Source organism: Malus domestica, chromosome 10 (assembly GCF_042453785.1).
Source record: "Malus domestica chromosome 10, GDT2T_hap1".
Taxonomy (NCBI): domain Eukaryota; kingdom Viridiplantae; phylum Streptophyta; class Magnoliopsida; order Rosales; family Rosaceae; genus Malus; species Malus domestica.
Window position 1 is genome coordinate 36,348,637 of NC_091670.1, and position 16,831 is coordinate 36,365,467.

General features: G+C 39.5%; 2 protein-coding genes across 6 annotated transcripts; both read right to left on the minus strand.

The window, feature by feature from the left end:
• Window positions 1-1,054: 1,054 nt before the first annotated feature.
• LOC103446106 (LRR receptor-like serine/threonine-protein kinase GHR1) lies at window positions 1,055-5,876 on the minus strand. 5 transcript variants are annotated; one of them, XM_029110227.2, is made up of 5 exons: window positions 5,339-5,770; window positions 5,042-5,206; window positions 3,642-4,720; window positions 1,974-3,521; window positions 1,055-1,799 (listed from the first exon to the last, which is right to left on the minus strand). In XM_029110227.2, the coding sequence occupies exons 3-5, from the start codon at window positions 4,699-4,701 to the stop codon at window positions 1,216-1,218; spliced, it is 3,192 nt and encodes a 1,063-aa protein (XP_028966060.1). In that variant the 5' UTR covers window positions 4,702-4,720; window positions 5,042-5,206; window positions 5,339-5,770; the 3' UTR covers window positions 1,055-1,215. The 5 variants fall into 5 exon arrangements, with proteins under 5 accessions (XP_028966060.1, XP_070662752.1, XP_028966059.1 ...); XM_070806651.1 differs by having other exon boundaries at window positions 5,042-5,209; window positions 5,339-5,466; XM_029110226.2 differs by having other exon boundaries at window positions 3,642-5,209; window positions 5,339-5,876.
• Window positions 5,877-8,325: 2,449 nt separating this feature from the next.
• Window positions 8,326-14,316, minus strand: LOC103446105 (obg-like ATPase 1). The gene is made up of 12 exons (XM_008385167.4): window positions 14,011-14,316; window positions 13,516-13,683; window positions 13,250-13,373; window positions 12,825-12,916; window positions 12,544-12,642; window positions 11,309-11,422; window positions 10,960-11,024; window positions 10,447-10,563; window positions 9,925-10,000; window positions 9,693-9,785; window positions 8,972-9,022; window positions 8,326-8,682 (listed from the first exon to the last, which is right to left on the minus strand). The coding sequence occupies exons 1-12, from the start codon at window positions 14,095-14,097 to the stop codon at window positions 8,584-8,586; spliced, it is 1,185 nt and encodes a 394-aa protein (XP_008383389.1). The 5' UTR covers window positions 14,098-14,316; the 3' UTR covers window positions 8,326-8,583.
• Window positions 14,317-16,831: the final 2,515 nt, after the last annotated feature.

A 16,831-nucleotide genomic window follows, 5' to 3' on the forward strand; every position in this document is an offset into this window, starting at 1 on the left:
GTGATTGATTCTAGTGGTTAGCTATTCAGAAGACCATCCTCGAGTGGTTAGCACCACGAATGAGCACCTTGGAAGACCACTTGGTAATTGTATCACCATTTACTCCAATTAGCAAGCACTCCGGAAAGACCACCTCTCCCAAGTGCTCTAAGGACGACGGTATCTCTGCGCGCTTTTTATAGACTACCATTAAATAAAGACCTTTTGACTATTTGACTAAGATTAGATATTTATTGATCTTTAGATATTTGTTGAGCTTTAGATATTTATTAAGTGGTTTACATGAGGCCACGTCATCTTGTAAATGTGAGTAGCCCCTCGCCACATACATGATCTTTTGGTGGAAGGTCTCTCTCCTTTCCTATTCTTATTCACGTACATCCCCTCCTCTTACACTTTACTTTTTGTCTTATCGTCTTTAAAAAAAATTAATATAAAATGTTAACGTGGCTTAACTGTAACCGTTCAAGTAGAAGGAAAGAAAAGGAATGAGAGATTAGATGAGAGGAGAATCTTACTCCATATAAAAGGGCTATCAAGTAGAAGAAGGGGTTGCACCCTTCTAGCTCACCAAGACTCCTAAGCCTATTTTACTACAGCGGACCACCCTGTTTATGGATGAACTTTTGTACATCCTCGTGTTTACTCTAGCATCCATTAAGTTAACTCCCAGTTTCGAGCGTTAACAACGTGGGTGGCAAGTCCTGATAGACACGGTGTGGAAGCGAGTCTGGCTACGTGGCCAAGTCACAGTTCTTTACACGTGGTGAGACCCGATTGGTTGAAATTGACGTCAAACCCGTCACACCGCGCTTTCGGAACAAGTGTCGTTAGACTATTCACGCCGTAAGCAGATGCCTAGTCACGCCGTAAGCAGATGCCTCCCTCCGAATATCAACCTCAGATCATATGGCGTGTGCGATCAAGAATTCCTCTTCAATTTGATTCAAGTAGTTTAGAATATCGTATTAAACTACGTATAAACGACATGTGGCAATGTATGATAACTTGAAACGGCCAGTGGTGGTGGATCGTCGTGGAAGCGATACAGAGCTAAACAGAATCCCTTGAAATATAATCCATTTCCAATTTTCCACAGTGGTTAGTTCAATTAGCTGATCACACTAGAAAAACCAAACGACATACAAAAAGGGAGGCCGATGAGATATTAAACTTCCCTCCCACAAATAAGCTAACTCAACCCCTAACTTCAAACTATATGGAGGAGAGATCCTCATAGATGTTCTTAATACCTGGCCTCTCCCCAACACTTCTTAAACATCGTAACGATATTCCAAGGACCTCCTTCATTCCCTTCTCTGCTGCTGGCATTCCCATTTCCGGCACCAATGCAGCGTCAAAACATTCAGAGCCGCGCCCTTCTGATACCCTTAGCCGGACCCAGTCTGTCAAATCAACACCACTTCCTTCACCTGAAATCACATCGCCCGCACACCTTCCAGTTAAGAGTTCCAGCATTACCACTCCAAAGGCGTAAATGTCTGACTTAAAGGAGGGAAGCGGCTTCTTGGAAGCAGCCAACTCTGGTGCACGGTAACCCAAGACACCAGCATCGAGAATCTGTTCAATGGTGCCAGTTTGTGTCATGAGGCGGTGGAGGCAGTAATCAGCAACACGGGCATTCAGGTCTGGCCCGTCCAACAAAATATTTGATGCTTTGAGGTTACCGTGTGGAACAGCACGGTCGAAATGGAGATAGTTCAGACCGCGTGCAACGTCAACTGCAATTTTGAGCCTTTGGGCCCAGATCAGTGGTGGACCTTTTCTTCCTGGTCGATCTGAAAATAGTTTAGGCTCATTAGAAATGCATAGGGAAGTTACCTAAATACAAACACGCGCACAGATAGATACGTGGGATAAAGATCATAATACACGTCTGCATTCTTTAAGAGGAATGTATTTGATCAGTGCAAGATAAATAGGCCGAAGAGACTAATAGAAAAACAGCTTACCATAAAGAAAGCTTGCAAGACTTCCAGGTGAGATATAATCGGAAAGAATGAGCTTCTCATGCTGTGTGGGGCCCCAATAGTACCCTTTCAAACCTACAACATTCGGATGCCTCATGTTCGCAAACTTTTTAGCCTCCTTAGCAAACTCCTTTTTCTGTTTCGCCACCCCTTCTCTCAACCACTTAACTGTCAAGAGCAACCCGTTATCAAGTGTTGCCCTGTAAGAAGTCCCATGGCTACTTCTTCCCAGAACTTCAGCAGGAGCCCTTGACAGCTCCTCGGGGGTCAATGCGATTGTGTCATCAAGAAAATGCAACTCACCGACCAATTTATCCGGCGACCTCACATCCAGTCTTGCAAGGTTTTCTGTAGTGACTGACTCTCCAGACTCTGGTGACCAAGAGAAATGGCTGTGCTTTGAAGGGGAGAAACCAGCTACAGCCGCAACTTTTTTGTTGGGGCTGACAATTTCAGATGATGATCCTTTTTGTGAAGCCATGAGATCCTCATCTGAAACAACCAAAGAGCCACCGGTGGCTGTTCCACGAACACCAGATTGAGTTGGTTGAGCGCGCCTGTGGATGTCTTTGCTTGTAGTATGCTCTGACGGGATTCTTCTTGACATGCGGATGTAGTGTACGAAGATAGCAAGCAGAAGAAGAATGAAGACGGCAACCACACATGAAACGATAATGATTACTTTGACCATTGTGCTGATTGGTCCCCTCTTTGAACTTTCATTTTCGGTACCATTGGATCCCGGAGGACCATTTGGAAATTGTAAACGTGCATTCCCTGGGAAAAAGGAAGATCTTGGAAACTTTCCCAGATTTTCCGGGACATCTCCAGAAAGATCATTGTATGAAGCATTAAAGCTTTCAAGACTAGTAGGCAAGTTGTCAGGCAAGTGACCTGTAAAATGATTCTGTGATATGTCGAATGAGCTTAATGTGCTGATGTTGGTGACTGAAGTTGGAAGAGAGCCAGAAAAATTATTTCTAGCAATATTGAATACTTTAAGTCCCTTCAATGAACCAAAATGATCAGGAAAATAGCCACTAAGCTGGTTCTGAGAAAGATCAAGAACCTGAAGATTTGACTCACTTGACACAGGAGATGAGATATTAATAGACCCGGTGAGAAGATTATCACGAAGGTGAAGTTCTTGTAAAGTGGGCATTGTTAGCAATTCAGCTAGAATTGTTCCATCGAGTTGATTGGAACTGAGATCAAGCACACTAATCCTTGGATATTGTGTTATAACACTTGCTATAGAACTACTAAGGGTGTTATGGGAGAGGTTGAGATAATTTAAACGCAAGAACTGTGGAGTAACATCAGGGATGGGTCCTGTCAAACGATTTTGACTCAGATCAAGATATTTGATGTTCCCCCATTTCACCATCCTGGTTAAGTTTCCTTTAAATTTGTTATTCGATAGATCAAGCACAGCACAACTTCCGGTCAGCAAGGGTAACTCACCAGTTAGCCCATTTGAGGAGAGATTGAGGAAACGCAAATTTGTTGACGTAATCATATTTATTGGCCCTGAGAGATGAACTTAGATGTGAGAGGCATACTAAAACACACTATACACAAATGACTAAAGTAGAAGATACAAAAACATATTTGCAACAAGGGCAAAAAGTAGTACGTAGATAGAAGTACCTGAGAGATTGTTGCCGCTCAAATCTAGTTCACTAACAACTAGAGAATCACCTTTTAAAAGACCATTAGGAATATCTCCAGTAAATCTGTTGTTGCTCAGCTTGAGGACTTGGAGGTCATACACGAAATTAAATCCAGGCAATTCCCCTGACAACTGGTTGTAGCTGAGATCCAACACCTTCAAGTTTTCAAACATCTGTAGCTCACCGCCGCTTACCAGTGACCCATTGAACTGATTGTGGCTAAGATTCAAGTATTTTATAGTCTCCGAAAGGCGAGGCAGAAATTTCTGCTGTTGTGAACTGGAACTAACAAACATATTGTCACTCAAATCAACATGAGTGACCTCAGATAGCATCAAAAATTCCAGATCCATATTACCATCGAGCATGTTGCCATGCAAGTCAAGCACGTCAAGACTTGAAATGAGCTCGAACCCCTTTGGTATTTGCCCGGTAAATCCGTTCGATGACAGATTTAGAGACACCAGTTTAGGCAGCTTTGTCAATGCTGCTGGCAGTGGCCCGGACAAGGAGTTGCGACTTAAGTCCAATGACTGGACTGATGAAAGGCCTGAAATTGAATCTGGAATAGAGCCTGAGAAGTTGTTACCAGCTAATGAGAGGTTCCTTAAGCTCCCTAACCTACCAATCCCAGGTGGTAAAGGTGAAGAAAATAAATTGTTGGACAGGTCAAGAAACTCAAGGCTTTTGAAGTCAGCTATGTTGTCGGGAAACTTCCCCATTATCGAATTGTTGGCCATGGAAAGTCTCACAAGCTTCGTTAGATTCGCAAACACGCTCAAGTCCACATCCGCAGAGAGACTCAAATTATCAAGGACAACTCCAGCAACATTTCCGCCATTACACACGACTCCATTCCAAGAAGAAGGGCAGCCATCAAAGTCAATGGACTCGTCATTCCAAGAATTGAGGACATAGCCAGTGGGATCATGCTTGATACCCTTCTTGAACTCCAGCAGCGCCAAAATATCCTGCGAAGGGAGCTGCCCCATGGCAGAAATAAACAGAAGGGACACCACAAAAAGCCGACGGAGCATACTTGGCCTATATCAATGGCTTAAGCCAGTTGAAATGAAAGCTCAATGTTAGAACAAGAAGCAAACTTTAAGCCTCTACAACCAATAAATTCAAGCAGGAAAACCAAAACAATATTCCAACACCAACTAAAGCACAACGCAGAACCCTTGCTTTCGATTTCGAATATAACGAGAAATAGCTATCAATGTTGTGAACAAATGGGGGCTTTTGAGCTCTCAAATTCAGAGTACAAGAAAATTTTCAGACTTTTTGCAACCACCACAGTTGGAATCAAACATGCAATCCGAACCCCCAAATGCTCATCAAAATAACACCTTTTTCCTAATAAAAAGGCCAAACCTTTGAGCTTTGAAGAGCTTCAAAGAACCAGATTCTCCTTCTCAAAGAGCAACAAAAATGATTTCACCAACACAGCACAGCATCAAGTTACACAGACTGAAAGCAGTAAATCCCAGAAATAAGCAGCAAAAACTGAGTCACCTTTAGAGATCCAGAAACATTGTCCTGCTAAAAGATCCCGAACTTAGCAACAATGTGGCACTGTAAAAACTATTTTTCTACAAAGATTCAAGCTTTAAAGCAAAACCCAGAATCTGAAACTGCTAAAAAATTAGAGATGGGATGTAAATGCCTTACCTTTTCCACATTGCTTCTTCACAGACCTAACAGTTCAACCAGCTACAGAAAACCCATGAACAAAAACTAGAAGTGGGTCTTTAAAATTACAAGCCAAACAGCAATAAATCAAGGGACCCAGAAGAAATATACCCACAAAAGCCCTGTTAAAAAAAAAGTACTTTTAGACTTTTCTTAACTGTCCAAAAACTTTGCTCTTTTTTTAATGAAAGTAAATACAAAAAATCTCAGAAAGGCAGCATCAAGAGATGCATGTGGAGACACTAAAGAAAAAAACCAAAGGGGTTCTGTGGCATCGGGGGATTAAACAAAAACCCTAAAAAACACTAGCTTTTGTGCCCTTGGGGGATTAACTTCTTTTAATGGTGGCAATTGGGAAAGTAAGCGGGAAAATGTGAGGGTTTTTTTGGGGGTAATTTTAGGGGATTACCCGCCAAAACAGGGGACGGAATCTCTCACTTTCCTAGTGGACGTCAAAAGAATTTATGAAATCCAGTTTAAGATTTAGGTTTCACTTTTTGGGGAGTTAAAAATGTCTGAAAAATTAATGGCACGGAGGATTGTGAGGTCAGTGCCAGGTAGGACTGAGTGTGGGCTCCGCCACTGCCCCTTTGACTCGGGTTCTTTTACTCCTTTCAAGTTCCCATAAGACCAAAGAGGTGGAGTAGGTGGATGCATAATGATATGTTGTGGGAGTGGGAGTGGGACCCTGAAGCAAACCAGCAGAACCATTGTGATGATGACACGTGGGAAAGGTGCCCACAAATATGAGAAATCTTTCAATTCGACGGTAGACATGGAGACGTCACGATGCCGTATTTCCATTTTCTGATCGATCACACAAAGATATGTAGGGAAGCTAGGCACACGTGACCTGCCTGATAGACTTGTATTACATTTGCAGGGGAGATTGGAGAGGATATTATTAATTAGGGATGGGTTCGGTTTCATTCGGTTCGATTTTTTATTGAAATCAAAATTGAACTAAAACTTAAGTTCGATTTGGTTTGATTCAAATTTTTTTCAGTTTTTTTCAGTTCTTTTTTTTATTCAGTTTGGTTTTGTTCGGTTCAGCTTTGGTTTTTTTTTTATTTTATAAAACTTGGCCTTTATTTAATATGTAATTTGGAAAGAGCACATTGGTAGACTAATAATAAGAAAATGAGGAAAGTTGAAAGTGGGAAGATAGTTGTATATATACAAGATCATATAAACCAATCATATTCTATCAACAACCTCAATTGCAAAGAAATATGATCACCGTATCCACCTTAAAAAACAAACAAACAGAGAAACTCTTTCAAGTTCCAAAGTTTTCCAAAACTTTTCTCTATAACCAATGACACATCCTCCCTAATTGAACAAGTATGCTCCTTGAAAAAAAGGGAAAACTAATTAAAATGGCTTGAAAACTTTGAGTTTTAACGATAAAGACAATATAAAGGGTAAAGTGAATAATACCAGGTTTGACTTTTTAATGTAAAAATGTGGTTTTTCGTTAAAGTGAACAGTACCACGGGTTTTTCGTAAACTCCCTTGAAAAAACCCTAGGTTAGTTTCAAACTTGGCAACAAAGTTTCACAAAAGAAACATCATAAGCATACATTCATGAAGTGTAAACGAATTCGGTTTGGTCCGGTTTTTGGCAAGGTTCGGTTCGATTCAGTTTCTTTTTCGATTTTTCGATGTTCGGTTTGGTTTTTTTTTCGGTTTTCGATTTTTTGAACCCACCCTTACCATTAACTACCCTGCCTCTTGGCCCTTTTGGTCATGACTCATGGTGTTGGAGTCACTATTCTAAAAATTCTTGCATAGACCTGTTTAGCCATCCACTTAGCCGCCTTGATCTGCTAAAGTATATGCCTAAGTCGCAACTCTCACTTATACAGAAAATAGATAACTTTTATTTTATTTAATAAATTGTAAGAGACTTGTTGAATATTTGGATAAACACTCATTATATACTTGTTATCCTACCCGCCACCCGATTTGTGCATAACTACTTTTATAATCTTGGTATTCTATATTTTATGTAACCTTCTATTTTGTATTTTACATTTTCCAAATTTCCTATACAAGTATACATCTTTTAATAGGCACTTATTTATGTGATATATAATAAATTTAAGTAAAATCCGCCTAGTTCATCTAGGGGCCTATCCACTAACTTCCAGTCTACCGTCCGACTAGCACCTAGAATCTTTTCGAACCTTGGTTGGAGCGGAATTGTCTATCCTTGCCTCGTTTTAAAGGATTAGTAATCTTACAAGAATGTTAGTATAAGGGGGGGAGGAGATTTGATCCTAAGGCCAAAAAATATTGTAGTTTTCAAAAGTTTTCACTAATTTCTCTTCTTTTGGTTGTAGGATCAAATTTTAAAAGCTAGGATCATTTGATCCCTGAGCTCCGAATGTATAGATTCGGAGAGGATCTCTTCCCGTATGAGGGGATCACCAAACATAGGAGATAAAGCCAATCCAATTTCACTACTAATCCTAACTATCAAACGAGAACTTAGATTAACACGTATGGAAAGAACAAAAAGGGATGAGGTGGAAAAGAAACTCCCTAAAAGGAATTGGGAGACCTCATTGCTCAACGAAAAAGCACACCCTTTTATGCTGGTAGTGGTAACGGGTAGGTAACCAACACCTTTATATGACATCAACCTTCACATTTTGTCATGCACCATCCTCCTGCAGTTGTTTGTCTCTTGATTTCTCGTTAATTTATTCAATCATGCGGATACAAAATTTATTCAATCGTGCGGATACAAACAAGATCGAGGGCTGAAGAGGGCCAGAAAAATACCCCCTTGCCACAATTTTACCATCCCCTCTTCCTTCTCATCAAGGAAGAGGGGCAATGGAACCGGGACACGGAAGTTTCTCCTCTAGGTCGCGGGTGTAACTTGGATAATTGGATTGTTGCAATCATTGAGGTAAAAGATAAGGGGGAGTAAAAGGAAATCAAATTTAGAATCTGGATGGACAGGAAATTTCAGATATATCATGTATTTATCTATTTGCTCTCCACATAGTCTACATTCAACTTCCAACAAATATCAGAGAGTGGCAACTGAACTAGCCGAACAAAAATTTAGCCCCGAAGCGACGATACAAAACACAACACGCTACCGCTTGTTTCGCCATTTTCACGATGCAAGTGTACAATAGTATGAATGACATCGAAGTGCACTCTCAGAATTAGCAAATTAAGATTATACGCTGTGCTGGCGATGATGCTCACTTCTTCCCACCCCCAGAAACATTAAACTTGAAGAAGATGACGTCTGCGTCTTGGACCACGTATGTCTTCCCCTCCTGTCTGTACTTACCAGCAGCCTAAGCAGAGAGAATACATGAAATTAGTTAGCAAGTTAAATCCATGACAATTCCTCACCTAGTAGAGCAAATAGCTAGTGCCGAAACAGCAGAAACTAATTCCTTATATAATGCAAAGCCATGGATGCTAAAAGCCATTGGGTGAGCAATGACTTGACCGCAGCTTTGGGCTATCTAGGAATTATGAATCATAGGAATACGATCCTACGATTTGCATGTCATGAAAGCAATGATATGATGAGAATTAGATTTAAAGCCTACAAGACATTGTTCAGAACGTAGCCCATACCTTAACAGCTGGCTCACTTCCGAGTTCCTTCAGATCATCAAATTTCATGACCTGCCAATCAAGAAAGAATCCCAGTCAATGAACTTGAGGGATCTAGTTCATCCTCTATTCCAAACAGGCAGGAGCACTTTAGTGACGATAACAGAGAAGCAGTTTTATAACGGTGATACCATACAATAAAAAACTCAACTCATCAAGCCCACACCAACAGGCACTAATAATGCCCCAAGCCTTCAACATATGTCCATATATACGTATACATATAAGGCATTATATGAGGATGCTATTATACAACCAAAGGAATGATAAAAGTTGCTATCGCCTGTTGGAAATTATGTTCACACAAGGAATCATGTTTGTTGATACATTCTGATATTTCAGAAAAGAAATGAAACGGATGGCAAATGGAAGGTGATAGCTATTTAGAAGCAAGAAAGAAAAGAAAAACAAGGTAAAGAAAAGGCTACATTCACACTAAATATAATAATTTATCCATATATCAACCTTTTAATTTTTTTTTGTCTTCAATTTCTTTTTCATGCATAGTTTTGAACAGAAAAGGCATTCACCAATGCCATTTTTCTTTTAATTTTGACTGCATGTGTAGAGAGCCAAGCAATCTCTTGTATTTGTTTATCGTAGATTGGAATTAGAGCTAGTAAAAATATTTTTAAAGAAGAACTATTGCCAGATAAGATTTAATATATGAGCAAGAAATAACCTCAGCACAAATGAACCCTCTCTCGAAATCAGTATGGATGGCCCCTGCAGCTTGAGGAGCTTTCGTCTGCCGCCTAATTTGCCAGCACTTCACCTGCCAAATATGATAGTAGTTGGTAGACTCAGATAAGTGCATGTAAAAACAGCTAATAAAAAAGAATAACCCTAGACAAGTGGCATCAAGTTTAACTTCAAAAGAATGGTAATGACAACGAATATTTAGAATATTTTACCTCATCTGGACCAGCAGTGAAAAAGTATATGAGATTAATCGCTGAAAATCCAGTCTTTATGATCTTGGTAAGGGCACTGTGGAAGATTTGATCCAGTCAGCATACAAATTACATACTACATAGGTATATATCCAACATATCCACTCTGTTCCTTCACTGCAAGACCAAGGACTTATTGCCGGTGCAGAAAGACATTAAGGGACTCTAACAACAAATAACCAAATGATATCCAAAAATTACTCAGGAGAATCAGAGTAGAAGTAAGCTAAACTATGGTTTAAGTAACCCACTATAAAAGATTGGCAACGTCCCTCCCAGCAAGGACAGGATAACATAAAATTGCAAAAGAAAAAAAGATAGCAGTGTGTGCTAGTGTTTCTGTGTATTGAAATAAATATAATTTTCTTCCAAGAAATAAAACACATTAGCTACTAGTCCTTACTAAGATAATGAAAGATTTAACCCATATCCTAGCATCCATTCACTCCTCCATTGACACAACACATCAAAGGTTGCACTAACCTTTGCACGTTGTTCTGCTCACAATACTTTGCTGCTTCTTCAGGTGGCAAATCAGCGAGATTCCTTTCTAATGCACAGCTGAATGGAATAATTGGTTCAGCTCCATGTTCCTGCACCCTATGACATGGAAAGGACAATGTTACCTTCACCATATGATTGGTTTCAAGATGTAACATATTTAGGAGCATTTAGAAGGAAAATGGTAGAATAAAGCCTAAGAAAGCTATTAGTAAACATTTTAAATCAATCTATGAAGCATCTGTGTTTTAAACTTTTCATAGGAAAAAGCCCAACCAACAGTATGAATCCCGTAGTAAAATGTAAAAATTGAAAAGGATGTGAACTGTAAACACACAAAAAAGTTGCACTTTCATGTATGAACATAACTACCTACCGTGTACACACACAGATAGACATGCACAACGATGAAAACACACTGACAACGCATGCAGAAGCATGCAAATACACAGCGCAACAGAGGATGGATGGAGAGAACAAAAATCAAAAGTTTACCACGCATGGATCTTTGGCAAGAACTTGTTCTTTTTCCTCTGGTAATCTTTCTCATTCATGTTAACCTGTGAAAATATAGTAACAGATATGACAAATCCTCATCCACACTTAAAATAGCTAAAAGCGAGATCCTGAGGCTTGAAGTCCAGCTAAAAAACAAAAGCGCACAAAAAGGATTGTAGCAAAACAATTTCTACAATTTGACAAACAATGTAATTTTAGAATTAAAATGTAGGAAATTAGATTGGTGCTTTGCACATTTTATACATGTTTCAGAAATTTTTCTTACAGATATAAAGTGAAACATGTACAGAAAAATTGCAAAGCCAAAATGGTAAGGGAAAGTTACCAAGTAAACAACAGGCTTGGCTGTCAGCAATTGAAAGGTATTCAGGATCTCAACTTCAGCAGCTTTCCAGTCCCCTAGACGGACATCTTTTCCACCCTCAAGCCATGCCTTGATCTATAAAGGATCATTGTTCAAATTAGTAAGCAATTGTAAATAAATATAAAACATTAATAAAATGCATGCTAGACCATTTTAGAGATAACAGCATCGTGAAAAGACAATGTATACCGATTATCCCCTTTACCCCAGCCTGCTATGAAATCAAGGAAGAAGTGGAAACATTCCAGTTGTGAAATGTAACATAGGAAACAACCTCATTTTTTTACATTATTTGTTTCCCACCTCCCTTTTGCATTGCTATGACTAACTTTTCTTAATACATTATGTCATCCCAACCATCAGAAGCATGCAAAACAAATGGGTAGAAACTAGAAGACATATTGTTCATAAGGCCTCAAAGAAACTTAATTGATTGTCTCAGTTAAAGGAACCAAAATCACATGATTATAATATTACAGAAAAAAACTGTCATTTCCTTTCTTACAAAACATTAGAGTACAAATGCTTGGAAACTAAACAATCACGGCCGACAATGCTAGCTAAGGTCGTACCCAGTGCACAAAGCTCCCGCTTTACGCAGGGTCTGGGAGAGGTGAATGTCGGCTAGCCTTACCCCCATTTATGGAGAGGCTGCTCCCAAGTCTCGAACCCGAGACCTACCGCTCATGGGCGAAGGCACTTGCCATCACACCAAGTGCGACCTCTTTGGCCGACAATGCTAGCTAAAAAGCAAAAAGTCTGGCAGCTCTGAATAATTTGATGATAGTGAAAACCCATTAAAATGGTATGAAATGCTTTTAGCTAAGTTTCTAGCAGGGAATATAAGCCAACTTGTCATATCAGTTCAAACACTAATAGTGTTTTCACAATGGTAGTGAACACCCATTCAAATGGTATGGGTGAATCAAACAGTTAGTTTCTAGCAGTTTTTCAAAAATCAAACACAAATATAGCATGTACAGGAAATTCTAAATCTAAAACTTCGAGTATGATAAACCTTCTCATGCTAGATAAACCATGAGTAGCAAACATTCTCTATTTATTTTGACATTGATTGACAAAGGGAATGTTATTGAAATTGGAAAATCAATAGATTCACTACAACTATGATATGCACAAAGAAAGGTTGCACATGAAAGTCAAGAATATTAGACAGATTATCTTATACACCAAACCTTTTGGCACAACTCATGTTCAATCTTTAACGCCTTCTCATTGCTCCTCTTCATGCTCTTTTCAAGATCTTCTATCCTCCTCTCTATGAATTCAATGTCCTGCAAAAAATAAGATGTAACTCTCTTAAAATTCTATATGGAGACGGATAAGTTTAACTGCAAAGATAGACACCAAGCAAGATGAGATCATAAGCAAATCACAAACGATAGTTTTGAATATAGATCATACGCAGCAATCAAGAATCAATCATAGTTAGAGAATTATTGACTATAAAGCACACCTTTAGGCGTAACTCTGCGCTGATAATCTCCAAATCCCTCACAGGATCCACGGTATCATCAACATGGATGATATCCGGATCTTCAAATGCACCTAGAAAAAATGGTAAAAGAGATCAGTGAATTTCATAGTAGCATTACACTCATATAATACCATAAAAAGAAGAAAATTCCAAAAGAAAAAAGAAGAAAAAGAGAGACAGAGACCTCTCCAGATTATTACCAATAAAATTGCAACACTAGAGAACATAAATCAGAGTTTATGAATTGGCTGTAGGATAGAGGAAAATTTCTAGTTTCTAGAAACTAAAAGCGAAGATGGGCAACATCTGGGCAAAATAAGTGATTTTGGAAGTTACAGAAGTGCTATAACTTCTAATATAACAGTATTCAAGCATGAAGTACATCAAAGTTATAAACATCTTACGTAGAACGTGAAAAATGCCATCAACTGCACGGATATGGGATAAGAAACTGTTGCCCAACCCTTGTCCTTCATGGGCACCTCGAACAAGTCCAGCAATATCATGGATTTCCAAAAAAGCTGAGACCTGCATGCCAAGAAAAGTTCAAAAAAACATAAGAATCCTAGATGCATGAATAATAAGCTCATACCAAATCAGAAAGACAATGGCCTTGCGGAAAAAAAATCACAATTCAATTTACGACAGTAGATCAAGAGTGCGGACGAACCTCGCTTTTCGGCTTGTATAACTGGCAAAGCCAGTCAAATCGCTCATCGGGAACATTGACTCGGGCTTCATTGGGTTCAATTGTGCAGAAAGGGAAGTTCTCGGCAGGTATCGACAACTTTGTGAGAGTGTTAAACAGAGTAGATTTTCCAACATTCGGCAATCCAACCTAACCAGAAGCAAAAGCTTAGATACAATCATTCCATGCACGATACTTCACTTTAAAAACAATAAAATTAATAAATTTTTGTTAATTTCAAGCTTTAAACTTTCATAAAAAGCATATTAACTACACCAAAACCCAAAAATTAGTATACGGATACGGAAATGACCCAATCAAACACGAAATTCCTTTTAAATGAATCGAAATTACTAATAATCGCAGAGCACATGGATTCACTCCGATTCAGCACAATATTTCTCCAGCTCAGTTCCTAATTTTCTCGGGAAACAAACAGAAAATAACAAACTGGAGAATCAGAGATTGTGAGCTTACAATGCCAATCTTGAGGTGAGAAGAGAATCGGCCGAGGATGGGTCGCTCAGCTGGTGCTTCCTTGGATTTTGCAGATTTCGGAGGCATTTTTGGATTCCGAGAGCAAGACGCAGACGAAGGAGTGAGGGTTCTGAGAGTTTCTAGGGTTTTTGTACTGAGCGAGTAATGAGGTGGTTCAAGTTCAAGGGGGAGAGCGAGAACTGTTTCAGCTATCAACTCCGGGCTGTTTCATACCCAACGGTTCGAACCCTAGTACGAGCAGTTGACACGCACTCGCGTTATCCCAACCAACCTACCATCACCAACCTTGGGTTGAAACCCAAATTTTTTAGCCGGAAAATTTAGTTTTTAGCTCAGAAATATCTTTTCTGTTTTAACCTTTGTGGTCTAAAATTTTAACCCAGAATTATTAAAAAATGAATTTAGGCTAATTTTTTTCTTAAATCAATTTTTTTTAACTAAATATGTAGACTATTGTAAATTAATTTTATGAACATTTTAATCTAAAAAAATTTAAATTTCGATAAATATTGAAAAATCATTAAATTTTTCACAAATTGTAGAATAATAAGTACAATAATTATTGAAGACATCTAGATTAAATAGAAACAATAATTAATAAGACATAAATTTAATAAAATACATAAACCACATAATAAACAACATAAACTTAATACAAACAACAATTAATAAACTTAATTAATAAAGCACATAATTCATACACTGCATAAACTTAACAATCATATCCACCATCTTCACTTGGTGATGGACTTCGTTGAAATGTTGGGATATAGGGTTAAGATGATTCATCATCTTGAAACATACTCCTTGAGGCAGACTTTCGCATTATTTCCTTTTGCTTATCACGTAAGAACTTCTTCCTCTCTGGAGTGTATTTGCTGAGATCCTTCATCATGAATTCAATTTCAAACCTATTTTCCTCCCTATCCGAGATTTCCTTCATTTGCAAACGCATTCGGGCCGCTTCTTCTTGGTAAGCGCTATGAGTTTCGTGCAATTTTGCAATTCCAGTAGCAAAGTCTCCACTCGTCGAATCTTGGGACTTCCATTTTCTCTTTGCTTCATTTTGCTTATCTCTTCTTGGTGGCCTTGGTAAAGAAGGAGATGGGGTCATTTCATTGACACCTTCATTTCTCAGTGCGGCTTCATGTTGAAATAATCTTCCTCATTGTTGGTCTGCATCAGTTGCCCACCCCAGACAATCCTTGAGGACGTCCCAAGCATGTTGCAACTTAAAAACTTGATTTTTTGGTGTTACTCTTGTCTTGTAAATTTCCATTGCTTTGTCACCCTATGCAAAAAATACATAAAAATAATTAGTTGCAAAATAATATTATGTACATGACAAATAAAATATTAAAAAAAAAACTCACAATTTCTATGGCGCTCCTTCCACAATGCATGTAAATCATGGCTCTCTTCAAGCTTCCTTTCCATAAAGTGCATGTTTTGTTGATAGTCTTCCACCAATCATAAACACCACCACCGTCCCGCCCTCCGCCGTTACAGTTTTCTTGAAACTTTGCAATTATTTTATCCCACAAAACCTTTTTATTTTGATTTGTGCCAACTGCACCATCTTCGTTAACATAAACCCATGCCAAGTATAAAGCAATATCTTCCTCACAAGTCCAATTATGACATCTAACATGCTCTCTTGCCATGTTGAACAATTTGGAAATGGAAAGAAATGATAGAAAGATAAATTGGAAGAATTATATGAGAAAATTGAGTTTTGTGTGGATGTTTGAACAAATACATAGGTATTTATAGAGTTTTTGGGTGAATTTTGAGTTAAATAATTTTTTTTTATATTTCAGCCGTTAGATTTTTTTTTTACCGTTAGATATGATTATATTCAATCTCAACTGTTGGATTCAATGTATTTTAAAATAACATATTTTTTAAAAATGAAATTTGAATCTGAACCGTTGGATCAACCAACGGTCCTTAAATGCTGGCCGTCCGATTTTGAAAAGAGCCGTTAGACTCGGGTGAGTGGCCGACAAGGCCTTGACGCTGGGCCCTCTTCCTGTCGGGCTCCGGTTGCAACTTGCTCGTGTGGGGCCCGTGCGCGAGTCGGTGGGCCGAGAGTGGCCCAAAACGGGGCGAGTCCACGCGTTTGGGGGGAATTTGACCCAACTTTAGCATTCCCCTTGTAACATCCCACATCGCTCAGGGGAGTGATCCTTAAATGTATATTCACATCCCTACCTAGCACGAGGCCTTTTGGGAGCTCACTGGCTTCGGGTTCCGTCGGAACTTCGAAGTTAAGCGAGAAGGAGGCCAGAGCACTCCCAGGATGGGTGACCCACTGGGAAGTTGCTCGTGAGTTCCCAAAAACAAAACCGTGAGGGAATGGTAAGCCCAAAGCGGACAATATCGTGCTACGGTGGTGGAGCGGGCCCGGGAAGTGATTCGCCCCGGGCCGGGATGTGACAATTGGTATCAGAGCCTAACCCTAGCCGTGATGTGCCGACGAGGACGTCGGGCCTCTAAGGGGGGTGGATTGTAACATCTCACATCGCTCAGGGGAGTGATCCTTAAATGTATATTCACATCCCTACCTAGCACGAGGCATTTTGGGAGCTCACTGGCTTCGGGTTCCGTCGGAACTTCGAAGTTAAGCGAGAATGAGGCCAGAGCACTCCCAGGATGGGTGACCCACTGGGAAGTTGCTCGTGAGTTCCCAAAAACAAAACCGTGAGGGAATGGTAAGCCCAAAGCGGACAATATTGTGCTACGGTGGTGGAGCGGGCCCGGGAAGTGATCCGCCCCGGGCCGGGATGTGACACCCCTT